This window comes from Lissotriton vulgaris, unplaced genomic scaffold (genome assembly GCF_964263255.1).
Source record: "Lissotriton vulgaris unplaced genomic scaffold, aLisVul1.2 SCAFFOLD_2194, whole genome shotgun sequence".
Lineage (NCBI taxonomy): Eukaryota > Metazoa > Chordata > Amphibia > Caudata > Salamandridae > Lissotriton > Lissotriton vulgaris.
In genome coordinates this window covers 408,068-426,480 of record NW_028254996.1, presented here as the reverse complement: position 1 = coordinate 426,480, position 18,413 = coordinate 408,068, and the positions used below count along the sequence as shown (strand labels likewise).

The 18,413-nt window shown below is 51.9% G+C and overlaps 1 protein-coding gene across 1 annotated transcript in view; it reads left to right on the top strand.

Annotated features, from left to right (window-relative positions):
• Positions 1 to 335: 335 nt before the first annotated feature.
• The window catches only part of LOC147659358 (trypsin-like), a 78,329-nt gene continuing 60,251 nt past the window's right edge, over positions 336 to 18,413 (top strand). The window contains exons 1-2 of the mRNA XM_086951805.1: positions 336 to 422; positions 512 to 671. Coding sequence (XP_086807931.1) covers positions 380 to 422; positions 512 to 671 — 203 coding nt within the window. The 5' untranslated portion in view covers positions 336 to 379. The remainder of the gene's footprint in view (positions 423 to 511; positions 672 to 18,413) is intronic.

The following is an 18,413-nucleotide window of genomic DNA, read 5'->3' as shown; positions in this document are numbered from 1 at the left end:
ATGCACCCCCCCTCAGTCTCTTGTTGGGGTCTCAGCTGCATGCACCCCCCTCAGTCTCTTGTTGGGGTCTCAGCTGCATGCCCTCCCCCTCAGCCTCCAATGTGAGTCTGGGGGCTCAGCTGCAGCTCAGGTGCCCCCCGAGTCTCTTGTGTGAGTTTGAGGGCTCAGGTGCAGCTCAGAGTCATGCCCTCTCCTCAACCCACATCCAGCCTCCAGCAGTCTGGCTGAGAAGGAACAGGTGGTCGTGGCGTGTTTGCCAGGAGCTCAGGCAAGCTTCCAGTTCATCTCCTCTAGACAATGAAGTGGATAAGATAAAGAAAGAGCCATATATAGGCAGCCTGTCCGGCACGTCCCCGCAGAGAGGTCCTGAGACCACGGGATGGCGCCGCTCCTGGTTCTCTTTGCTCTATTGGGCGCTGCAGGTATGTCCGCCCGGTCTGCGTCCATGCTCCCCTCACCACGGACACAGGGGCAGGCTTCACAGATAAACACCTGTGCCTTATTCTTTCAGTGTCAGCTCCGTGGGACGACGATAGGATCATTGGGGGCTATGAATGCGCCCCTCACTCGCAGCCCTGGCAGGTCTACCTCACTTACAAGGGGAATCGATTGTGTGGAGGGACCCTGATCAATGAGTACTGGATCGTCTCAGCAGCTCATTGCTACAAATCGTGAGTAAAGAGACTCCTCAAACTGATCACCACCGTTTTTCCAGACCCAGCATCGCAGCTTCTTCCTGCCCCATCCTCGCAGCCTACAGTGATCCCATTGAAGCCTCCAGTGATCCCATTGAAGCCTCCAGTGATCCCAATGAAGCCTTCTCCAGGCCCATCCTCGCAGCCTCTATAAATCTGATCCTCATATCTCCAATAGATCTCATCGATTGTCCCTTCGCTTTATCTCTCTGTCCTTCTCCAGTCCCTTCTCATTATCACTCTGTTATTTCCTGTCCCTTCTCTTTTTCTCACTGTCCTTCTCCTGTCCCTGTTCTTTATCTCTGTCCTTTCCTGTCCCTTCGCTTTATTTCTCTATCCTTCTCTAATCCCTTCTCTTTATCTATCTGTCCTTCTCCTGTCTCTTCTTCCGTTCCTTCTCATTATCGTTCTGTCCTTCTCCTGTCCCTTCTCTTTAGCTCTCTGTCCTTCTCCTGTCCCTTCTCTTTATCCCTCTGTCCTTCTCCTGTCTCCTCTCTTTATCTCTCTGTGCTTCTCCTGTCCCTTCTCTTTATCTCTCTGTCCTTCATCTGTCCCTTCTATTTATCTCTAAGCCCTTCTACTGTCCCTTCTCTTTATTCCTCTGTCCTGTCCCTGCTCCTGTCCCTTCTCTTTATCTCTCTGTCTTTCACCTGTCCCTTCTCCTGTCCCTTCTCTTTATCTCTCTGACCTTCACCTGTCCCTTCTCTTTATCTCTCTGTCCTTCATCTGTCCCTTCTATTTATCTCTAAGCCCTTCTACTGTCCCTTCTCTTTATTCCTCTGTCCTGTCCCTGCTCCCGTCCCTTCTCTTTATCTCTCTGTCTTTCACCTGTCCCTTCTCCTGTCCCTTCTCTTTATCTCTCTGACCTTCACCTGTCAGTTCTCTTTATCTCTATGTCCTTCTCCTGTCCCTTCTCTTTATCCCTCTGTCCTTCTCCTCTCTCTTCTCCTGTCTCCTCTCTTTATCTCTCTGTCCATCATCTGTCCCTTCTTTTTATCTTTCTGTCCTTCTACTGTCCTTTCTCCTGTCCCTTCTCATTATCTCCCTGTCCTTTACCTGTCCCTTCTCCTGTCCCTTCTCATTATATCTCTGTCCTTCTCCTGGCCCTTCTCTTTATCGCTCGGTACTTCTCCTGTTCCTTCTCTTTATCTCTCTGTCCTTCTCCTGGTCATTCTCCTGTCCCTTCTCATTAGCTCTCTGTCCTTCACCTGTTCCTTCTCTTCATCTCTCTGTCATTCTCCTGTCCATTCTCATTATCACTCTGTCCTTTCCTGTACCTTCTTATTATCTCTCTGTCCTTCACCTGTCTCCTCTCTTTATCTCTCTGTCCCTTCTCCTGTCCCTTCTCTTTATCTCTCTGTCCTTCTCATGTTCCTTCTCTTTATCTCTCTGTCCCTCGTCTGTCCCTTTTCCTGTCCCTTCTCATTATCTCTCTGTCCTTTACCTGTCCCTTCTCATTATCTCTCTGTCCTTCTCCTGTCCCGTCCAGGTGTTTTTATTTAAAAAATACCCTACCTTAGATAACACACATTTACAAGGGGTGAAGGAGGGGGGAGGGGGAGGTTATGATTGATGCTTAACAGCTGTGAATAAAGAATTTTAAAAAAAGGAGGGGGGAGGGGAGGGGGACCTCAAGGCGGGGCAGGAATACCAATCAGAGCCCTGGACAAATCCCCCCACCCTGGGTCCAGGGCTTTGGTTTTCCCTGTTACAGTGAAAGTGGCAGCTGCGATTATATTTGTGATTAGGATTATTTGGCAATTGCAGCCCTGGATTCAAGCACTATGTACACACAGCTCCAGATTCAAGCACTATGTACACACAGCTCGGATTCAAGCACTATGTACACACAGCTCCAGATTCAAGCACTATGTACACACAGCTCGGATTCAAGCACTATGTACTCACAGCTCCGGATTCAAGCACTATGTACACACAGCTCCACATTCAAGCACTATGTACACACAGCTCAGATTCAAGTGCTATGTACACACAGCTCCGGATTCAAGCACTATGTACACAGAGCTCCACATTCAAGCACTATGTACACACAGCTCCACATTCAAGCACTATGTACACACAGCTCAGATTCAAGCGCTATGTACACACAGCTCGAATTCAAGCGCTATGTACACACAGCTCCGGATTCAAGCACTATGTACACACAGCTCCACATTCAAGCACTATGTACACACAGCTTTGGATTCAAGCACTATGTACACACAGTCCCGGATTCAGCCTCCACCCCCAGGCCAGCAGACCATTGACTATTCAGCCTGTGATTGCATATGTTATCACATGTTTTGTGTTTTAAACTTGTGGCTTTCCCTGCCCATGATTGCTTGCATTTAACATGTTGAATTGTGGGATTTGCAGTCCAACCTCTGTAGTTTGTCCCTCTCATTCCTTGGTGACAAATCGGTTTTCCCTCCAAATTTCTCCTTTGCTCTGTGCTAAGACCTGTGTGTTAAAACAGTGTACCCCCAGCCACCATTTTGTGTTCACAAGTCAGTGAGGCCAGCCCCCCCGCCCCCCCAGCAACAGGGATATTCTACATCAGAGGGTGCTTCTGTGAGCTGTTTAAACTGTATTTACTGGGGCCTGTGCACTTCGTTTTTTGGCCAGCAGGGGGAGTAAAGTTTTATTCAAACAATATTGTTAGATTTCGAGTTAGTGAAGCCTTTACCTGCAGAAGTCCAAAATGTGGATTGAGCCTGTCTGTCTCCTAAGAGATTCTGAACAGGAGAAGCAGCTGCCCAGCCTCCACCCCCAGGCCAGCAGACCATTGGCTATCCAGCTACCAGACAAGTCTGAGCCCTCCTCTCACACCTGCCCAGGCCCCTGAAGGCCTTGCTGGGTGCACCCCAAATCATTCTCTTCCATCTTGTTAGTTGCAGCCCACCTGCGCCCCAGATTGCAGTGAGCAGAGTCCAGGAAGTGGTAAGGAGACAGACTAGTGCTGTCTCTTCCCAAGACAAAAAGTTGTTAAAAAAAAGATTTTCCCTTTCTGGGATTACTGTCTATGCCTGTGGTTGTTACAGTTTAAAATTGAGGTTTCGACCTGCCTGTGATTGCATATGTTATCACCTGTTTTGTGTTTTAAATTTGTGGTTTTCCCTGCCCACGATTGCTTGCATTTAACATGTTGAATTGTGGGATTTGCAGTCCAACCTCTGTAGTTTGTCCCTCTCATTCCTTGGTGACTAATCTGTTTTTCCTCCAAATTTCTCCTTTGCTCTGTGCTAAGACCTGTGTGTTAAAACAGTGCACCCCCAGCCAGCATTTTTGTGTTCACATACCCCATTTCACATCCTGTGCCTCTATCAATATATTTGATCTAAATACACTTACTTCCTTTATGTATCTATATACTTTCAATGTACTTATGGATCTATATATTTATCACTTTCTTCTAATTTAGCATTTCCAATGCACTAGCCTAGTTCTCAGCCTATACTTCGCTCAATATATCTTCTAGCCCAACGACTCATCTCAAACTTCTTTCTACTACTCCTTCCAATGCACTACCCTATCTCTAATCCTATCTATCAATATATCTCCTACATCCACTCTCTCATTTATCCCAAACCCATACCACTACTATGATCGCCAAAATGACCCTTTCTAGACTCTCTCCTGCTCTTCCCCTCCTCACATCATCTGACACCTCTTTTTACTACACCGATCCCCTAAAACAAACCTTTCTAAACTCTCCCCTCTGACTCCTTCCCTCCAAAACTCCTTTTTACTCATGCAAAAGCCTCCTCCTACTGCTAAGACCTAAAAAAAAACAAATCCACTCTTTTATCCCTCCACTATCCTTTTCAATCAAAATTAACAGACTAACATGTTTACTTCTCAAATTCAATATTCAACTATACTAATATACTACCCACATAACTGAATAACATATCCACTACTCAAATTACTTCACCTTACCTGCTCCACGACCCCCTTATCTTACCTGCTCCCCCACACCCTCACCTTACCTGCTCCCCACCCCCTCACCTTACCTGCCCACCAACCCCTCACCTTACCTGCTCCCCAGCCCCTCACCTACCTGCCCCCACCCCTCACCTTACCTGCCACCCACCCCCTCACCTTACCTGCCTCCACCCCCTCACCTTACCTGTTCCCCACCCCCTCACCTTCCTGCTCCCTTGCACCCTCACCTTACCTGCCCCCACCCCCTCACCTTACCTGCTTCCCCACCCCCTCACCTTACCTGCTCCCCACCCCCTCACCTTACCTGCTCCCCCACCCCACCCCTTCACATTACCTGCTCCCCACCACACCCCCCTCACCTTACATGCTCCCCCACCCCCTCCCCTTACCTGCCCCCCACCCCCTCATCTTACCTACTCCCCCACCCCCTCACCTTACTTGCTCCCCACCCCCATCCACCTCACCTTACCTGCTCCCCCACCCCACCCCCCACCTTCCCTGCTCACCCACCCCACCCCCTCAACTTACTTGCTTCCCCAGCCCCTCAGCTTACCTGCTCCCTCACCCCTTAACTTACCTGCTCCCCACCCCCTCACCTTACCTGCCCCCCCACCCCCTCACCTTACCTGCTCCCCCACCCCCTCACCTTACCTCCTTCCCACCCCCTCACCGTACCTGCTCCCCCACCCCCTCACCTTACCTGCACCCCCACCCCCTCACCTTACCTGCTCCCCTACCCTCTCACCTTACCTGCTCCCCACTTGGGCACCTTACCTGTTCCCCACCCCCCACCTTACCTGCTCCCCACCTCCTCTGCTTACCTGCCCCCACCCCTCACCTTACCTGATCCCAACCCCCTCACCTTACCTGCCCCCACCCCCTCACCTTACCTGCTCCCCACCCCCTCACTTTACCTGCCCACCACCCCGTCACCTTATCTGCTCCCCCACACCCTCACCTTACCTGCTTCCCCACCCCCTCACCTTACCTGCTCCCCACCCCCTCACCTTACCTGCTCCCCCACCCCACCCCACCCCCTCACCTTACCTGCTCCCCCACCACACCCCCCTCACCTTACATGCTCCCCCACCCCCTCTCCTTACCTGCCCCCCACCCCCTCACCTTACCTGCTCCCCACCCCCTCACCTTACCTGCTCCCCCACCCCACCCCACCCCCTCACCTTACCTGCTCCCCCACCACACCCCCCTCACCTTACATGCTCCCCCACCCCCTCCCCTTACCTGCCCCCCACCCCCTCATCTTACCTGCTCCCCACCCCCACCCACCTCACCTCACCTGCTCCCCCACCCCACCCCCCCACCTTACCTGCTCACCCACCCCACCCCCTCAACTTACCTGCTTCCCCAGCCCCTTACCTTACCTGCTCCCTCACCCCTTAACTTACCTGCTCCCCACCCCCTCACCTTACCTGCCTCCCCACCCCCTCACCTTACCTGCTCCCCAACCCCCTCACCTTACCTCCTTCCCACCCCCTCACCGTACCTGCTCCCCCACCCCCTCACCTTACCTGCTCCCCCACCCCCTCACCTTACCTGCTCCCCTACCCCCTCACCTTACCTGCTCCCCACTTGGGCACCTTACCTGTTCCCCACCCCCCACCTTACCTGCTCCCCACCTCCTCTGCTTACCTGCCCCCACCCCTCACCTTACCTGATCCCAACCCCCTCACCTTACCTGCCCCCACCCCCTCACCTTACCTGCTCCCCACCCCCCCACTTTACCTGCCCACCACCCCGTCACCTTACCTGCTCCCCCACACCCTCACCTTACCTCCTTCCCACCCCCTCACTTTACCTGCGTCCCCACCCCTCTCACCTTACCTGCTCCCCCACCCCCTCACCTTACCTGCTCCCCTACCCCCCTCACCTTACCTGCTCCCCACTCGGTCACCTTACCTGTTCCCCACCCCACACCTTACCTGCTCCCCACCTCCTCTCCTTACCTGCCCCACCCCTCACCTTACCTGATCCCAACCCCCTCACCTTACCTGTCCCCACCCCCTCACCTTACCTGCTCCCCACCCCCTCACTTTAGCTGCCCACTACCCCTTCACCTTACCTGCTCCCCAACACCTTCCCCTTACCTGCTCCCCACCCCCTCGCCTTACCTGCCTACCAACCCCTCACCTTACCTGGTCCCCACCCCCTCCCCTACCTGCTCCCACCCCCTCACCTTACCATCCCCCCACCCCCTCACCTTACCTGCCCCCCACCCCCTCACTTTTCCTGTTCCCCACCCCCTCACCTTCCTGCTCCCCCACCCCCCTCACCTTACCTGCTCCCCCACCTCCTCACCTTACCTGCTCCCCACCCAACCCCCCCCTTACCTACTCCACCACCCCTCACCTTACCTGCTCCCACACCTCCTCACCTTACCTGCTCCCCACCCCTCACCTTACATGCTCCCCCACCCCACCCCCTCACCATACCTGCTCACCCACCCCACCCCCTCACCTTACCTGCTCCCCCACCCCACTCACCTTACCTGCTCCCCACCCCCTCAACTTTTCTGCTCACCCACCCCACCCCTTCACCATACCTGCCCCCACCCCCTCACCTTACCTGCTCCCCCACCCCACTCACCTTACCTGCTCCCCACCCCTCAAATTTTCTGCTCACCCACCCCACCCCTTCACCATACCTGCCCCCACCCCCTCACCTTACCTGCCCCCCACCCCCTCATCTTACCTGCTCCCACACCTCCTCCCCTTACATGCTTCCCACCCCCTCACCTTACATGCTCCCCCACCCCACCCCCTCACCTTAACTGCTCCCTCACCTCCTCGCCTAACCTGCTCCCCCACCCCACCCACCTCACCTTACCTGCTCCACCACTGCCTCACCTTACCTGCTCCCACACCTCCTCACCTTACCTGCTCCTCTACCCCATCACCGTACCTGCTCCCCCACCTCACCCCCTCACCTTACCTGCTCCCCCACCCCCTCACCTTACCTGCTCCCCCACCCCAACCCCTCACCTTACCTGCTCCCCACCCCCCCCCACCTTACCTGCACCCCCCTCACCTTACCTGCTCCCCCACCCCACCCCCTCACCTTACCTGCTCCACACCCCCTCACCTTACCTGCAACCCCACCCCCTCAACTTACCTGCTCCCCCACCCCCTCACCTTACTTGCTCCCCACCCCCTCACCTTCCTTGCTCCCACCCCCTCACCTTACCTGCTCCCCCACCCACCTCACCTTACCTGTTCCCCCACCCCATGCCATCAACTTACCTGCTCCCCCACCCCCACCCCCTCACCTTACCTGCTTCCCCACCCCCTCACCTTACCTGCTCCCCACCCCCTCACCTTACCTGCTCCCCCACCCCACCCCTTCACATTACCTGCTCCCCCACCACACCCCCCTCACCTTACATGCTCCCCCACCCCCTCCCCTTACCTGCCCCCCACCCCCTCATCTTACCTACTCCCCCACCCCCTCACCTTACTTGCTCCCCACCCCCATCCACCTCACCTTACCTGCTCCCCCACCCCACCCCCCACCTTCCCTGCTCACCCACCCCACCCCCTCAACTTACTTGCTTCCCCAGCCCCTCAGCTTACCTGCTCCCTCACCCCTTAACTTACCTGCTCCCCACCCCCTCACCTTACCTGCCCCCCCACCCCCTCACCTTACCTGCTCCCCCACCCCCTCACCTTACCTCCTTCCCACCCCCTCACCGTACCTGCTCCCCCACCCCCTCACCTTACCTGCACCCCCACCCCCTCACCTTACCTGCTCCCCTACCCTCTCACCTTACCTGCTCCCCACTTGGGCACCTTACCTGTTCCCCACCCCCCACCTTACCTGCTCCCCACCTCCTCTGCTTACCTGCCCCCACCCCTCACCTTACCTGATCCCAACCCCCTCACCTTACCTGCCCCCACCCCCTCACCTTACCTGCTCCCCACCCCCTCACTTTACCTGCCCACCACCCCGTCACCTTACCTGCTCCCCCACACCCTCACCTTACCTCCTTCCCACCCCCTCACTTTACCTGCGTCCCCACCCCCCTCACCTTACCTGCTCCCCCACCCCCTCACCTTACCTGCTCCCCTACCCCCCTCACCTTACCTGCTCCCCACTCGGTCACCTTACCTGTTCCCCACCTCACACCTTACCTGCTCCCCACCTCCTCTCCTTACCTGCCCCCACCCCTCACCTTACCTGATCCCAACCCCCTCAACTTACCTGTCCCCACCCCCTCACCTTACCTGCTCCCCACCCCCTCACTTTAGCTGCCCACTACCCCTTCACCTTACCTGCTCCCCCACACCTTCCCCTTACCTGCTCCCCACCCCCTCACCTTACCTGCCTACCAACCCCTCACCTTACCTGGTCCCCACCCCCTCCCCTACCTGCTCCCACCCCCTCACCTTACCTTCCCCCCACCCCCTCACCTTACCTGCCCCCCACCCCCTCACCTTTCCTGTTCCCCACCCCCTCACCTTCCTGCTCCCCCACCCCCATCACCTTACCTGCTCCCCCACCTCCTCACCTTACCTGCTCCCCACCCAACCCCCCCTTACCTACTCCACCACCCCTCACCTTACCTGCTCCCACACCTCCTCACCTTACCTGCTCCCCACCCCCTCACCTTACATGCTCCCCCACCCCACCCCCTCACCATACCTGCTCACCCACCCCACCCCCTCACCTTACCTGCTCCCCCACCCCACTCACCTTACCTGCTCCCCACCCCCTCAACTTTTCTGCTCACCCACCCCACCCCTTCACCATACCTGCCCCCACCCTCTCACCTTACCTGCCCCCCAGCCCCTCACCTTCCTGCCCCCCCACCTCCTCACCTTTCCTGCCCACCAACCCTTCACCTTACCTGCTCCCCAGCCCCTCACCTACCTGCCCCCACCCCTCACCTTACCTGCCACCCACCCCCTCACCTTACCTGCCCCCCACCCCCTCACCTTACCTGTTCCCCACCCCTCACCTTCCTGCTCCCCGGCACCCTCACCTTACCTGCCCCCACCCCCTCACCTTACCTGTTCCCCACCCCTCAACTTCCTGCTCCCCCACCCCCTCACCTTACCTGCTCCCCCACCTCCTCACCTTACCTGCTCCCCACCAACCCCCCATAACTACTCCACCACCCCCTAACCTTACCTGCTCCTACACCTCCTCACCTTACCTGCTCCCCACCCCCTCACCTTACATGCTCCCCCACCCCACCCACCTCACCTTACCTGCTCCACCACCCCCTCACCTTACCTGCTCCCACACCTCCTCACCTTACCTGCTCCCCACCCCCTCACCTTACATGCTCCCCCACTCCACCCCCCTCACCTTAACTGCTCCCTCACCTCCTCGCCTTACCTGCTCCCCCACCCCACCCCCTCACCTTACATTCTCCCCCACCCCGTCACCTTACCTGCTACCCCACCCCCTCACCTTACCTGCCCCCACCACCTCACCTTACCTGCCCCCCCACCCCCTCACCTTCCTGCCCCCACCTCCTCACCTTACCTGCCCCCACCTCCTCACCTTACCTGCCACCCACCCCCTCACCATACCTGCCCCCCACCCCCTCACCTTACCTGTTCCCCACCCCTCACCTTCCTGCTCCCCGGCACCCTCACCTTACCTGCCCCCCACCCCCTCACCTTACCTGTTCCCCACCCCTCAACTTCCTGCTCCCCCACCCCCTCACCTTACCTGCTCCCCCACCTCCTCACCTTACCTGCTCCCCACCCAACCCCCCCATACCTACTCCAGCACCCCCAACCTTACCTGCTTCTACACCTCCTCACCTTACCTGCTCCCCACCCCCTCACCTTATATGCTCCCCCACCCCACCCACCTCACCTTACCTGCTCCACCACCCCCTCACCTTACCTGCTCCCACACCTCACCTTACCTGCTCCCCACCCCTTCACCTTACATTAACCCCCACCCCACCCACCTCACCTTACCTGCTCCACCACCCCCTCACCTTACCTGCTCCCCCACCCCACCCCCTCACCTTACCTGCGCCCCACCCCACCCCCCTCACCTTACCTGCTCCCCACCCCTTCACCTTACATGCTCCCCCACCCCACCCACCTCACCTTACCTGCTCCCCCACCCCACCCCCTCACCTTAACTGCTCCCTCACCTCCTCGCCTTACCTGCTCCCCCACCCCACCCCCCTCACCTTACCTGCTCCCCCACCCCCTCACCTTACCTGCTCCCCCACCCCACCCCCTCACCTTACCTGCCCCCACCACCTCACCTTACCTGCCCCCCACCCCCTCACCTTCCTGCCCCCCACCTCCTCACCTTACCTGCCCCCACCTGCTCACCTTACCTGCCCACACCCCCTCACCTTACCTGCTCTCCCGGAACAGTGACCCCTGGAACCTGAGAAATCCGATGACCAGCTGGGCGAGAGTCCTAATGAGACCCCCGCTGCCTCGGGGCCCCCAGGCAGAGGCAGCGTCCAGCAGAAGGAAGGGGGCCACAGATGCCCCAGCCAGGGAAGGGAGCAGCTCCAGGGTCAAGCAGGCGAGCCACGGGGTAAAGAGACAGCACAAACAGGCAGAGTGCACCTGCAGTCTTCAGGTTGTTGAGAATAACTTGTATTTCTTTTAATTGTTGGCTTTATCTTTAATTCAGTTCAATTCAATTCAAATAAACTTTATTCGGATACTTATTATCCATAAAAGCACAGGTCAGAAAAACCAGCAAAAAATCATTGCGTTAAAAACATTTTCAATATTAAAACAATAAATATCAGGGACTTGTATATGTGGCATGATCGGAGATGTGCGTATTTATATCTTAAAAGGGGGTCAAATATATGAAGCAACCCCTGCTTTGGATGGCTAGGTTATCCATAAAAATAGCAGCAGCATAATGTAGTAAGTGCAAATAAGCAATTGACATTAAACTGTAAGTTAATATAAGATCAATCAGAATTAAACAAATAACAGCACAACACAATATGGTAAAATACAATAGAAAAATAACAGCATATTACATTAAAGTGCGTACAGATATAAGCCATATGTAAGAAGCCATCATATGCAAGGCCACAGTTTCTACAGGACGCCGCCAATCATCAGACACCAATGACAGCCAGACGTGTTCAAATGGGATCCGATATTTTTAAAGGATACTCATCGAAGCGCGTGCGCGAACTGCCGCCTTCAGGAAAGAAATTACTCGAAAGGTTAAGTCTACGCTTTTAAGATTGAGAATTTCTATGTAGGCTATTCTGAAGTCAGCAGTTGAATCAGAAACTGTTTAGTATATAACAAATAAAATTTACAAAAAAAATAAAAAGGGTACGGGTGGCGAGACCTTATAGGACCTTATAGACTACTTTACAGGTAGTCTTCAATATAGGACAAATGAAACTCCCAATGACAAATAAAATTTGAAGAAGAAATTGGGATCCCTAGGAGTTTTCGACAAAATCGTTTTTCTTCTCCCTGAATACTACTGCTTTTTGCGTAGCCCCAGACTTCTGCGTCATATGTTACCATGGGTAGGCACTGTGCTTCATAGATTTTAATTATTGATAGAACCACCTCAGTTCTTTTAGGTTGCGGGAGACATAACATTGAGTTAATAGCCCTTACCAATGTACTCCTACTGTGCACCAGATGAGCTGCCCAGGAGCCATTGTTTTAGAATATTAGTCCCAAGTATTGAAAAGTGCGAGTGCAAAGAAGGCAGTCAGATCCCGAGCCAATTGAGTTGATAAAGTTCTTTTTGGGGCCACAACGCATTATAAACAATTTCTTAAAATTAGTGCAGAGATCTAAGCCAGCCATAAATTCAACAACGCCCCCGGTCAAAGTGCGAAGTGCTTTTGGGGTGCGGCCCATTAGGACCGCATCATCTGCATTAAGCTAGACGGGGAGCATATTGCCATTGATGTTCGGTACATCATAAGTAAGTTCTGACAAAACATTGTGTAAATCATTAATGTACAGGATGAATCAAGAGAGGGGCCGGCACACACCCTGCCTGACCCCTCTGCCAATGTTGATGTTCCCTGAGACCTCCCCATCCTTGCCAACCCTCACCCGTGCCCTCAAGTCCCTGTGCAAATAAGATACAAAATGAACTAAAACCTCCTCCAACCATACTTTAAAAGCCCTGACCATTGACGTGACCTATTTACAAAGTCGAAGGCTGAGGAGAGATCCATAAAAGCCAGATAAATCGGGGATTGCCGAGCTATGATCATTTACCGACAATCAAGTTGAGATTTAAACATTGTTCAACTGTTCCAAGTCTGCTTCCAAACCCTAACTGGCATCTATTTAAAATCTGATCCTCCTCAGCCCAAGATCTGATTTTATTAAACAGGATCCTCCCGAGTATCTTAAGGGTATTGTCGATCAGGGAGATCGGTCTATAGCAGCTAGGGTTGGATCGATCCCCTTTTTTAAAAATCGGGACGATAATACTGGTCCACCATGTGCTTGGTATAAAAGTGTTTGCTAGATTATTAAAAACATTAAGTAGAAGAGGCGCCCAGAACTCAGGTTTATACTTAATGAGGTCAATGGGAAGCACATTGGGCCGGGATCCTTATTACCCAAACTTTGGTTAGTTGCGTCTTCAACTTCTGTTATTGATATCTGAATGCGTGCAACGCAGAGGCTGCGTACATTTTGGGAAAGTGAGCTTCCCAGGCCTCACTTGTTATGTTGCAGCTGATAGGCGTAAATGGAAGGCCTGAGCATTTCATATCTTTGACTGCTTCCCAGAAACTGTTTCCGTTATTGAGGCTGGCGGCACAAGCAAGCTTGTCCCAACGTTCTTTTAAGATCTCCTCTTTACGCTGCCTTATCCCTTGTTTATAATGTTGTCTCAGGGTTCCAACTAGAGTAGCGTTCCTGGGTACGGCTGCAAGTGCTGCGCGGAGCTCGAGAACAGGCATTATTAAACCATATAGGACTCTAGTTGGTGTTAGGTACAGGCCTCAAGATTCATTGCTTGACACTAGCGCATAGGTGGCCAAAAGCATTGGTTACCTCTGGGTTTGGGTGATTAGACGACAAACGGATCTCAATAGATGGTAAATATGCTGTTATCATTTTGGAAAACAGTTTGCGGTTATCGATACCCTTCCAGATTACCCTCAAGCTGTCCGTCGAGTGTGTTAAGTTACTTGCACCCTGCTCTTTAATGAAAGCAGCTCTGGGGGCAACCCTGATTGTTGTTAGCATTGGGTTATCGTCACCATACACAGTCGATAGGACCTCGGCTTGTACTACAAAAACTTCTAACGAGGCAGAAATAAAGGTATAATCTATTATCGAGGCTCGACCACAACCCCTATAAGTCCGAATAGGGCTGTCATTATGATGTGCATTGGCAATATCCATCACGTTCAGTAGACTGTGATTAGATAGGTGATCCAGCAGTTCTTTCCCTCTTTTACATGTGGTACGTGTCTAACGTAAGTGTGGTGACTACGTCATTTGACCTTGCCATCTTAGCGTTAAAATCACCACCCAGGCAAATTCCTGCAAATTTATAAAGCTCGATTTGGTTTTGCAAAACAGAAACGAAGTTAAACAAAGTATTATAATTACTATTTGGTACGTTTGAGAAATCATTATTATAAAAATGTATAAAACAGATTGAAGCCCCTTGTGTATAAATAACAGCTTGATATTTGTCATCATTAGTAGCAAGGGTTTTAGCGCTACCACCTGAACAGATGTTGACCCAAAAAGAGAATCCGCCAGATCGGCGGCCTTGTTTGGGGGTTGGTACAATAATATTGAAACATTCAACCCTGTCTAGATGTAAATCCGTTGTTGCCTAAGTTTCTTGAAACATGAGGATATCATATTTTTTAACTAAATGTACCCACTCTTCAGAACTTATTTTAGAGGCTAAGCAGGCAAAATTCCAGCTTAGGACATACAAGTTTGAGTCGTATGGTTCTGTGATGTTATGTTCAATGGAGTTGGGCTTTGCGTTGTGTGGTTCTAGAGTAACATGTTCTAAGGAGTTGGGCATAAGTCTCGGAACGGCTATGGCGATGTCGGGTGCCGAGGAGGTGTTAATCCAGGTCTCTGTCAGAAAGGCGACCTCTGGGGAGGATGTGTCGAGCAGGTCCCAGAGATCGCTGGCGTGTTTGCGTGTGGAGTGGGTGGTCAGTAGTATACATCTGAGGTGGTTGCGTCCTGTCACAGTGGGTGGTTTGGCGGCTTGGAGGCAGGTGAAGCTGCAGATTCGCAGCAGAAGGGTCCTTTGGCGTGCTTCAGGTGGCCAAGAAGCAGGTGTGCGGTCGTCCGGTATTGAGTGCATAGAGGGTGTTGGCATCATAGCGGTGCCGGGTGTCGTGGCATTTGCGGTGGCAGGGGGTCTGGCGCTGGGCGCGGTCCAGGTGCGGACGGGTGGGGACGGGTTCAGGCGGGCTTGCCTTAGGTGCGCCTTCGCCATGCCAGCAGCGTGCAGCTGTGCAGCGGTCGCCGAATAAGGGAAGGTGGGAGGGAGGAGCAGCTGGGAGGTGGGAGTGGGGTGAGATATAGTCAGGCAGGGTGGCAGGGCTGCAGGGTATGCAACGGCAGGAAAAACGGGCGAGAATAGGCAAAGGTACCAGGGGCACAGAAATCAAACAAAGGGGGCACAAAAAGTAATGAAAAAAAGGCGAAGTTAGGTGGGAGACAAGGTTTTCAATGTAAATTGATACTTGTATAGCGCACTACTCACCCGCAAGGGTCTCAAGGCGCTTGTACGAATACCGCTGTGGAACCCATCCTGGCTTTCCCTGTGAGGTGTCCACTCCTGGGCACCCCCAGGCATCCTTATCGTTGTGGGGGACGTTGTGGAGATTGAGCAAGCTATTGCCCAGAGTTGCAGAGTGGGACTCCATGATTGGAATAGGCACCGAGGCGAGAATTATCAGGTCCGTGGAATTTTGAGCCCAAGACCCGCCGAGGCGGGAAATTGAACCCTGGTCCCGGGCTAGACTGCTGCCTCAGGGTCTGCCGCTCTAACCATTGAAGGTACATATATGAAGGGTCGGAGTCTAATATCAAAAAAATAGGAAAGGAATCTCAAAGTAGTACTTGTTTTCTCAATAAAAATGCTTTCATTCTTATCAAAGGCATCAATGTAGCTCAACAAACAGAGAAAAGATTCAGTACATTCGGTGCATGTTTATTTAGCACATCTTGTATTTATAAACTGCATGAATTTCAACCCAGAGGGTAGGTGATATTGCAATTAATGCATTGGCAATATAAATTTAGAATCAACACATTTCTAAGTTCTTAAATACACTCAAAAACATGTCAACGCGCTCAAGGTGCATAGAGGAAAAGGGTTAATTAGAAGGGATGGGTAAGTGGGGGTGAAGGGGGGGACCGGGTAAAGGTGGTGTGACTGAGTAGAAATCACAGTGAAAGATGAGAAGCCTTTACAGCCTATATCGATCAGAAGGTTCCAAAAAAACATTCTCAAACATAGGTTACGTAATCATCCATTATTTTGTCCTATGTTCGGAAACATTTCAAACCTCTGGGTTGAAATTCATGCAGTTTATAAATACAAGATGTGCTAAATAAACATGCACCAAATGTACTGAATCTTTTCTCTGTTTGTTGAGCTACATTGATGCCTTTGATAAGAATGAAAGCATTTTTATTGAGAAAACAAGTACTACTTTGAGATTCTTTTCCTATTTTTTTGATATTAGACTCCGACCCTTCATATATGTACCTACTTTAATTGACCTAGGTCAAGGAGTTCTCAGGGTCTACCCCGTTGTAACTCACCGCTCTAACCATTGAGCCACACTTCTCCACAATGCCTTTTAAATTATGTTTTAAAAACCAAAACCTAAATAAAAAGCATTGTCATTTACAATGCCAATAGCTCAAACTCGCATAAATGTGAGACATATTGATTTGTAAATGCTTGTTTTTATATGTAGTTGTTCAAGTTACCATAATTTATTTTGCCACTAGGGTGCACTGTTGGGAAACTTTTGAACTGGTTACGGAGCCATGTACTCTGCAGGCTGCAGCCAAAGAACTAGGATGATTTTATCAAGAAAGGGAGCCCTTCCTACTTAAACGAGACCTATTGCATTGCAAATGCTTGTTTAAATGTAGTATCTGCCAATCTCAGTAATGAGATTTCATCTCAATGCGATTGTTAACCATTAAAGCCTTTCCTGTCTTCTGTCTATTATTTTTGTCGGACCAAATGGGTTCTATCTGTTTTAATTGAAATTGTAATTTAGAATGTTTTAAAGAGAAGCGAGTTCAGCAAAAAGCAGCAAACTCTGTTGATGGATGAACAGGACGCCAGGTCCATCAGGAGAGCAAAAGAGCAAAGTGGAGCAGAAGGGCAGGAGCGAGAGAAGGGCGCAGATTGACAGGGCTTCAGTGTAGGTTAGATACAGATGTTTATACTTCAGTCTGAAGGAGCTCTGGCGCCCCCTAGTGTTTGCCAGTAGTAGATCCTGTCTCCTGCAGCACCAGAGGAAGACTGCCAGACACATCTATTCAAAACAAGAACACCTCGCATTTCTGACAAAAAACACATTCAGAGGCGGCCACGGTTTATGCAGCGAGTATTCCTAATCTTAAAATTTATGCAGCTCGTATTCCTAATCTCAAGGCTTGTGCAGCTCGTATTCCTAATCTCAAGGTTTATGCAGCTCGTATTCCTAATCTTAAAATTTATGCAGCTCGTATTCCTAATCTCAAGGCTTGTGCAGCTCGTATTCCTAATCTCAAGGCTTGTGCAGCTCGTATTCCTAATCTCAAGGTTTATGCAGCTCGTATTCCTAATCTTAAAATTTATGCAGCTCGTATTCCTAATCTCAAGGCTTGTGCAGCTCGTATTCCTAATCTCAAGGTTTGTGCAGCTCGTATTCCTAATCTTAAAGTTTATGCAGCTCGTATTCCTAATCTTACAAAAGAGACCATCAGGGCAAAGATCTGGTCAAACACTAGCCTAGCATGACCCCAAGGGGCATAACAACAAGGCGGCAAAGAAAATTGTCGCCGCTTCTGAGGCCGTTTTCGACCGAAAAGCAGCAATAATTTTATCACATTATTATCAAATCACGCTACCGCGTGAATCTTTGCTTTAGCGCCTCTCCTGTAACGCCCACCTTTGCATCTCTAATGAGATGCAAAGTGGGCGTTCCAGCTCAAAACAACTGGAGAAACGTCGCTAAGCGACATTTCTCCAATTATCAATGGGCACGGTAACAAGCAGAGCGATAAGAAAAGTAGCGCTACCCTTGGTTATCGCTACTTTCCTTACGCCTGCTTTTCCTTTGACTAAACAATGTTAGTCGATGGAGGGTGGATTATAGGGCTGAGACCACAGGCCCTATCAACAAGGATATCGCCCTTTTGCATCGAACATCGCCGGAAAACCAGCGATGTTCCATGGAAACCATCGCTATCACAGGAATAATTATCGCCATTGCGCTATGTGTTGGTAATACAGCGCTAGCATGGCGATAATTATATAAGATAGCAGGCAATAAAATTCTTCTCGCTAAGGGCGGCCAGCGATATTTATGGCTGCCGCTTGTTGGTATGCCCCTACATCTTAACCAGAATCACGGTAGCTCCTCAATACCTCCAGGCTGTCCACAGCATTAAGGATTATCCACGCTTGCCACATAATGCACCATCTGCTAAATAGAATGAATGATGAAGGCACTGCTGCGCCAAGCACTCTGCACACGTCAGCTGGACGTCACTGGTGGTCGCTGCGTCGGTGTTTATATCCCAGAAGAGTCACTGGGGAGTGTCA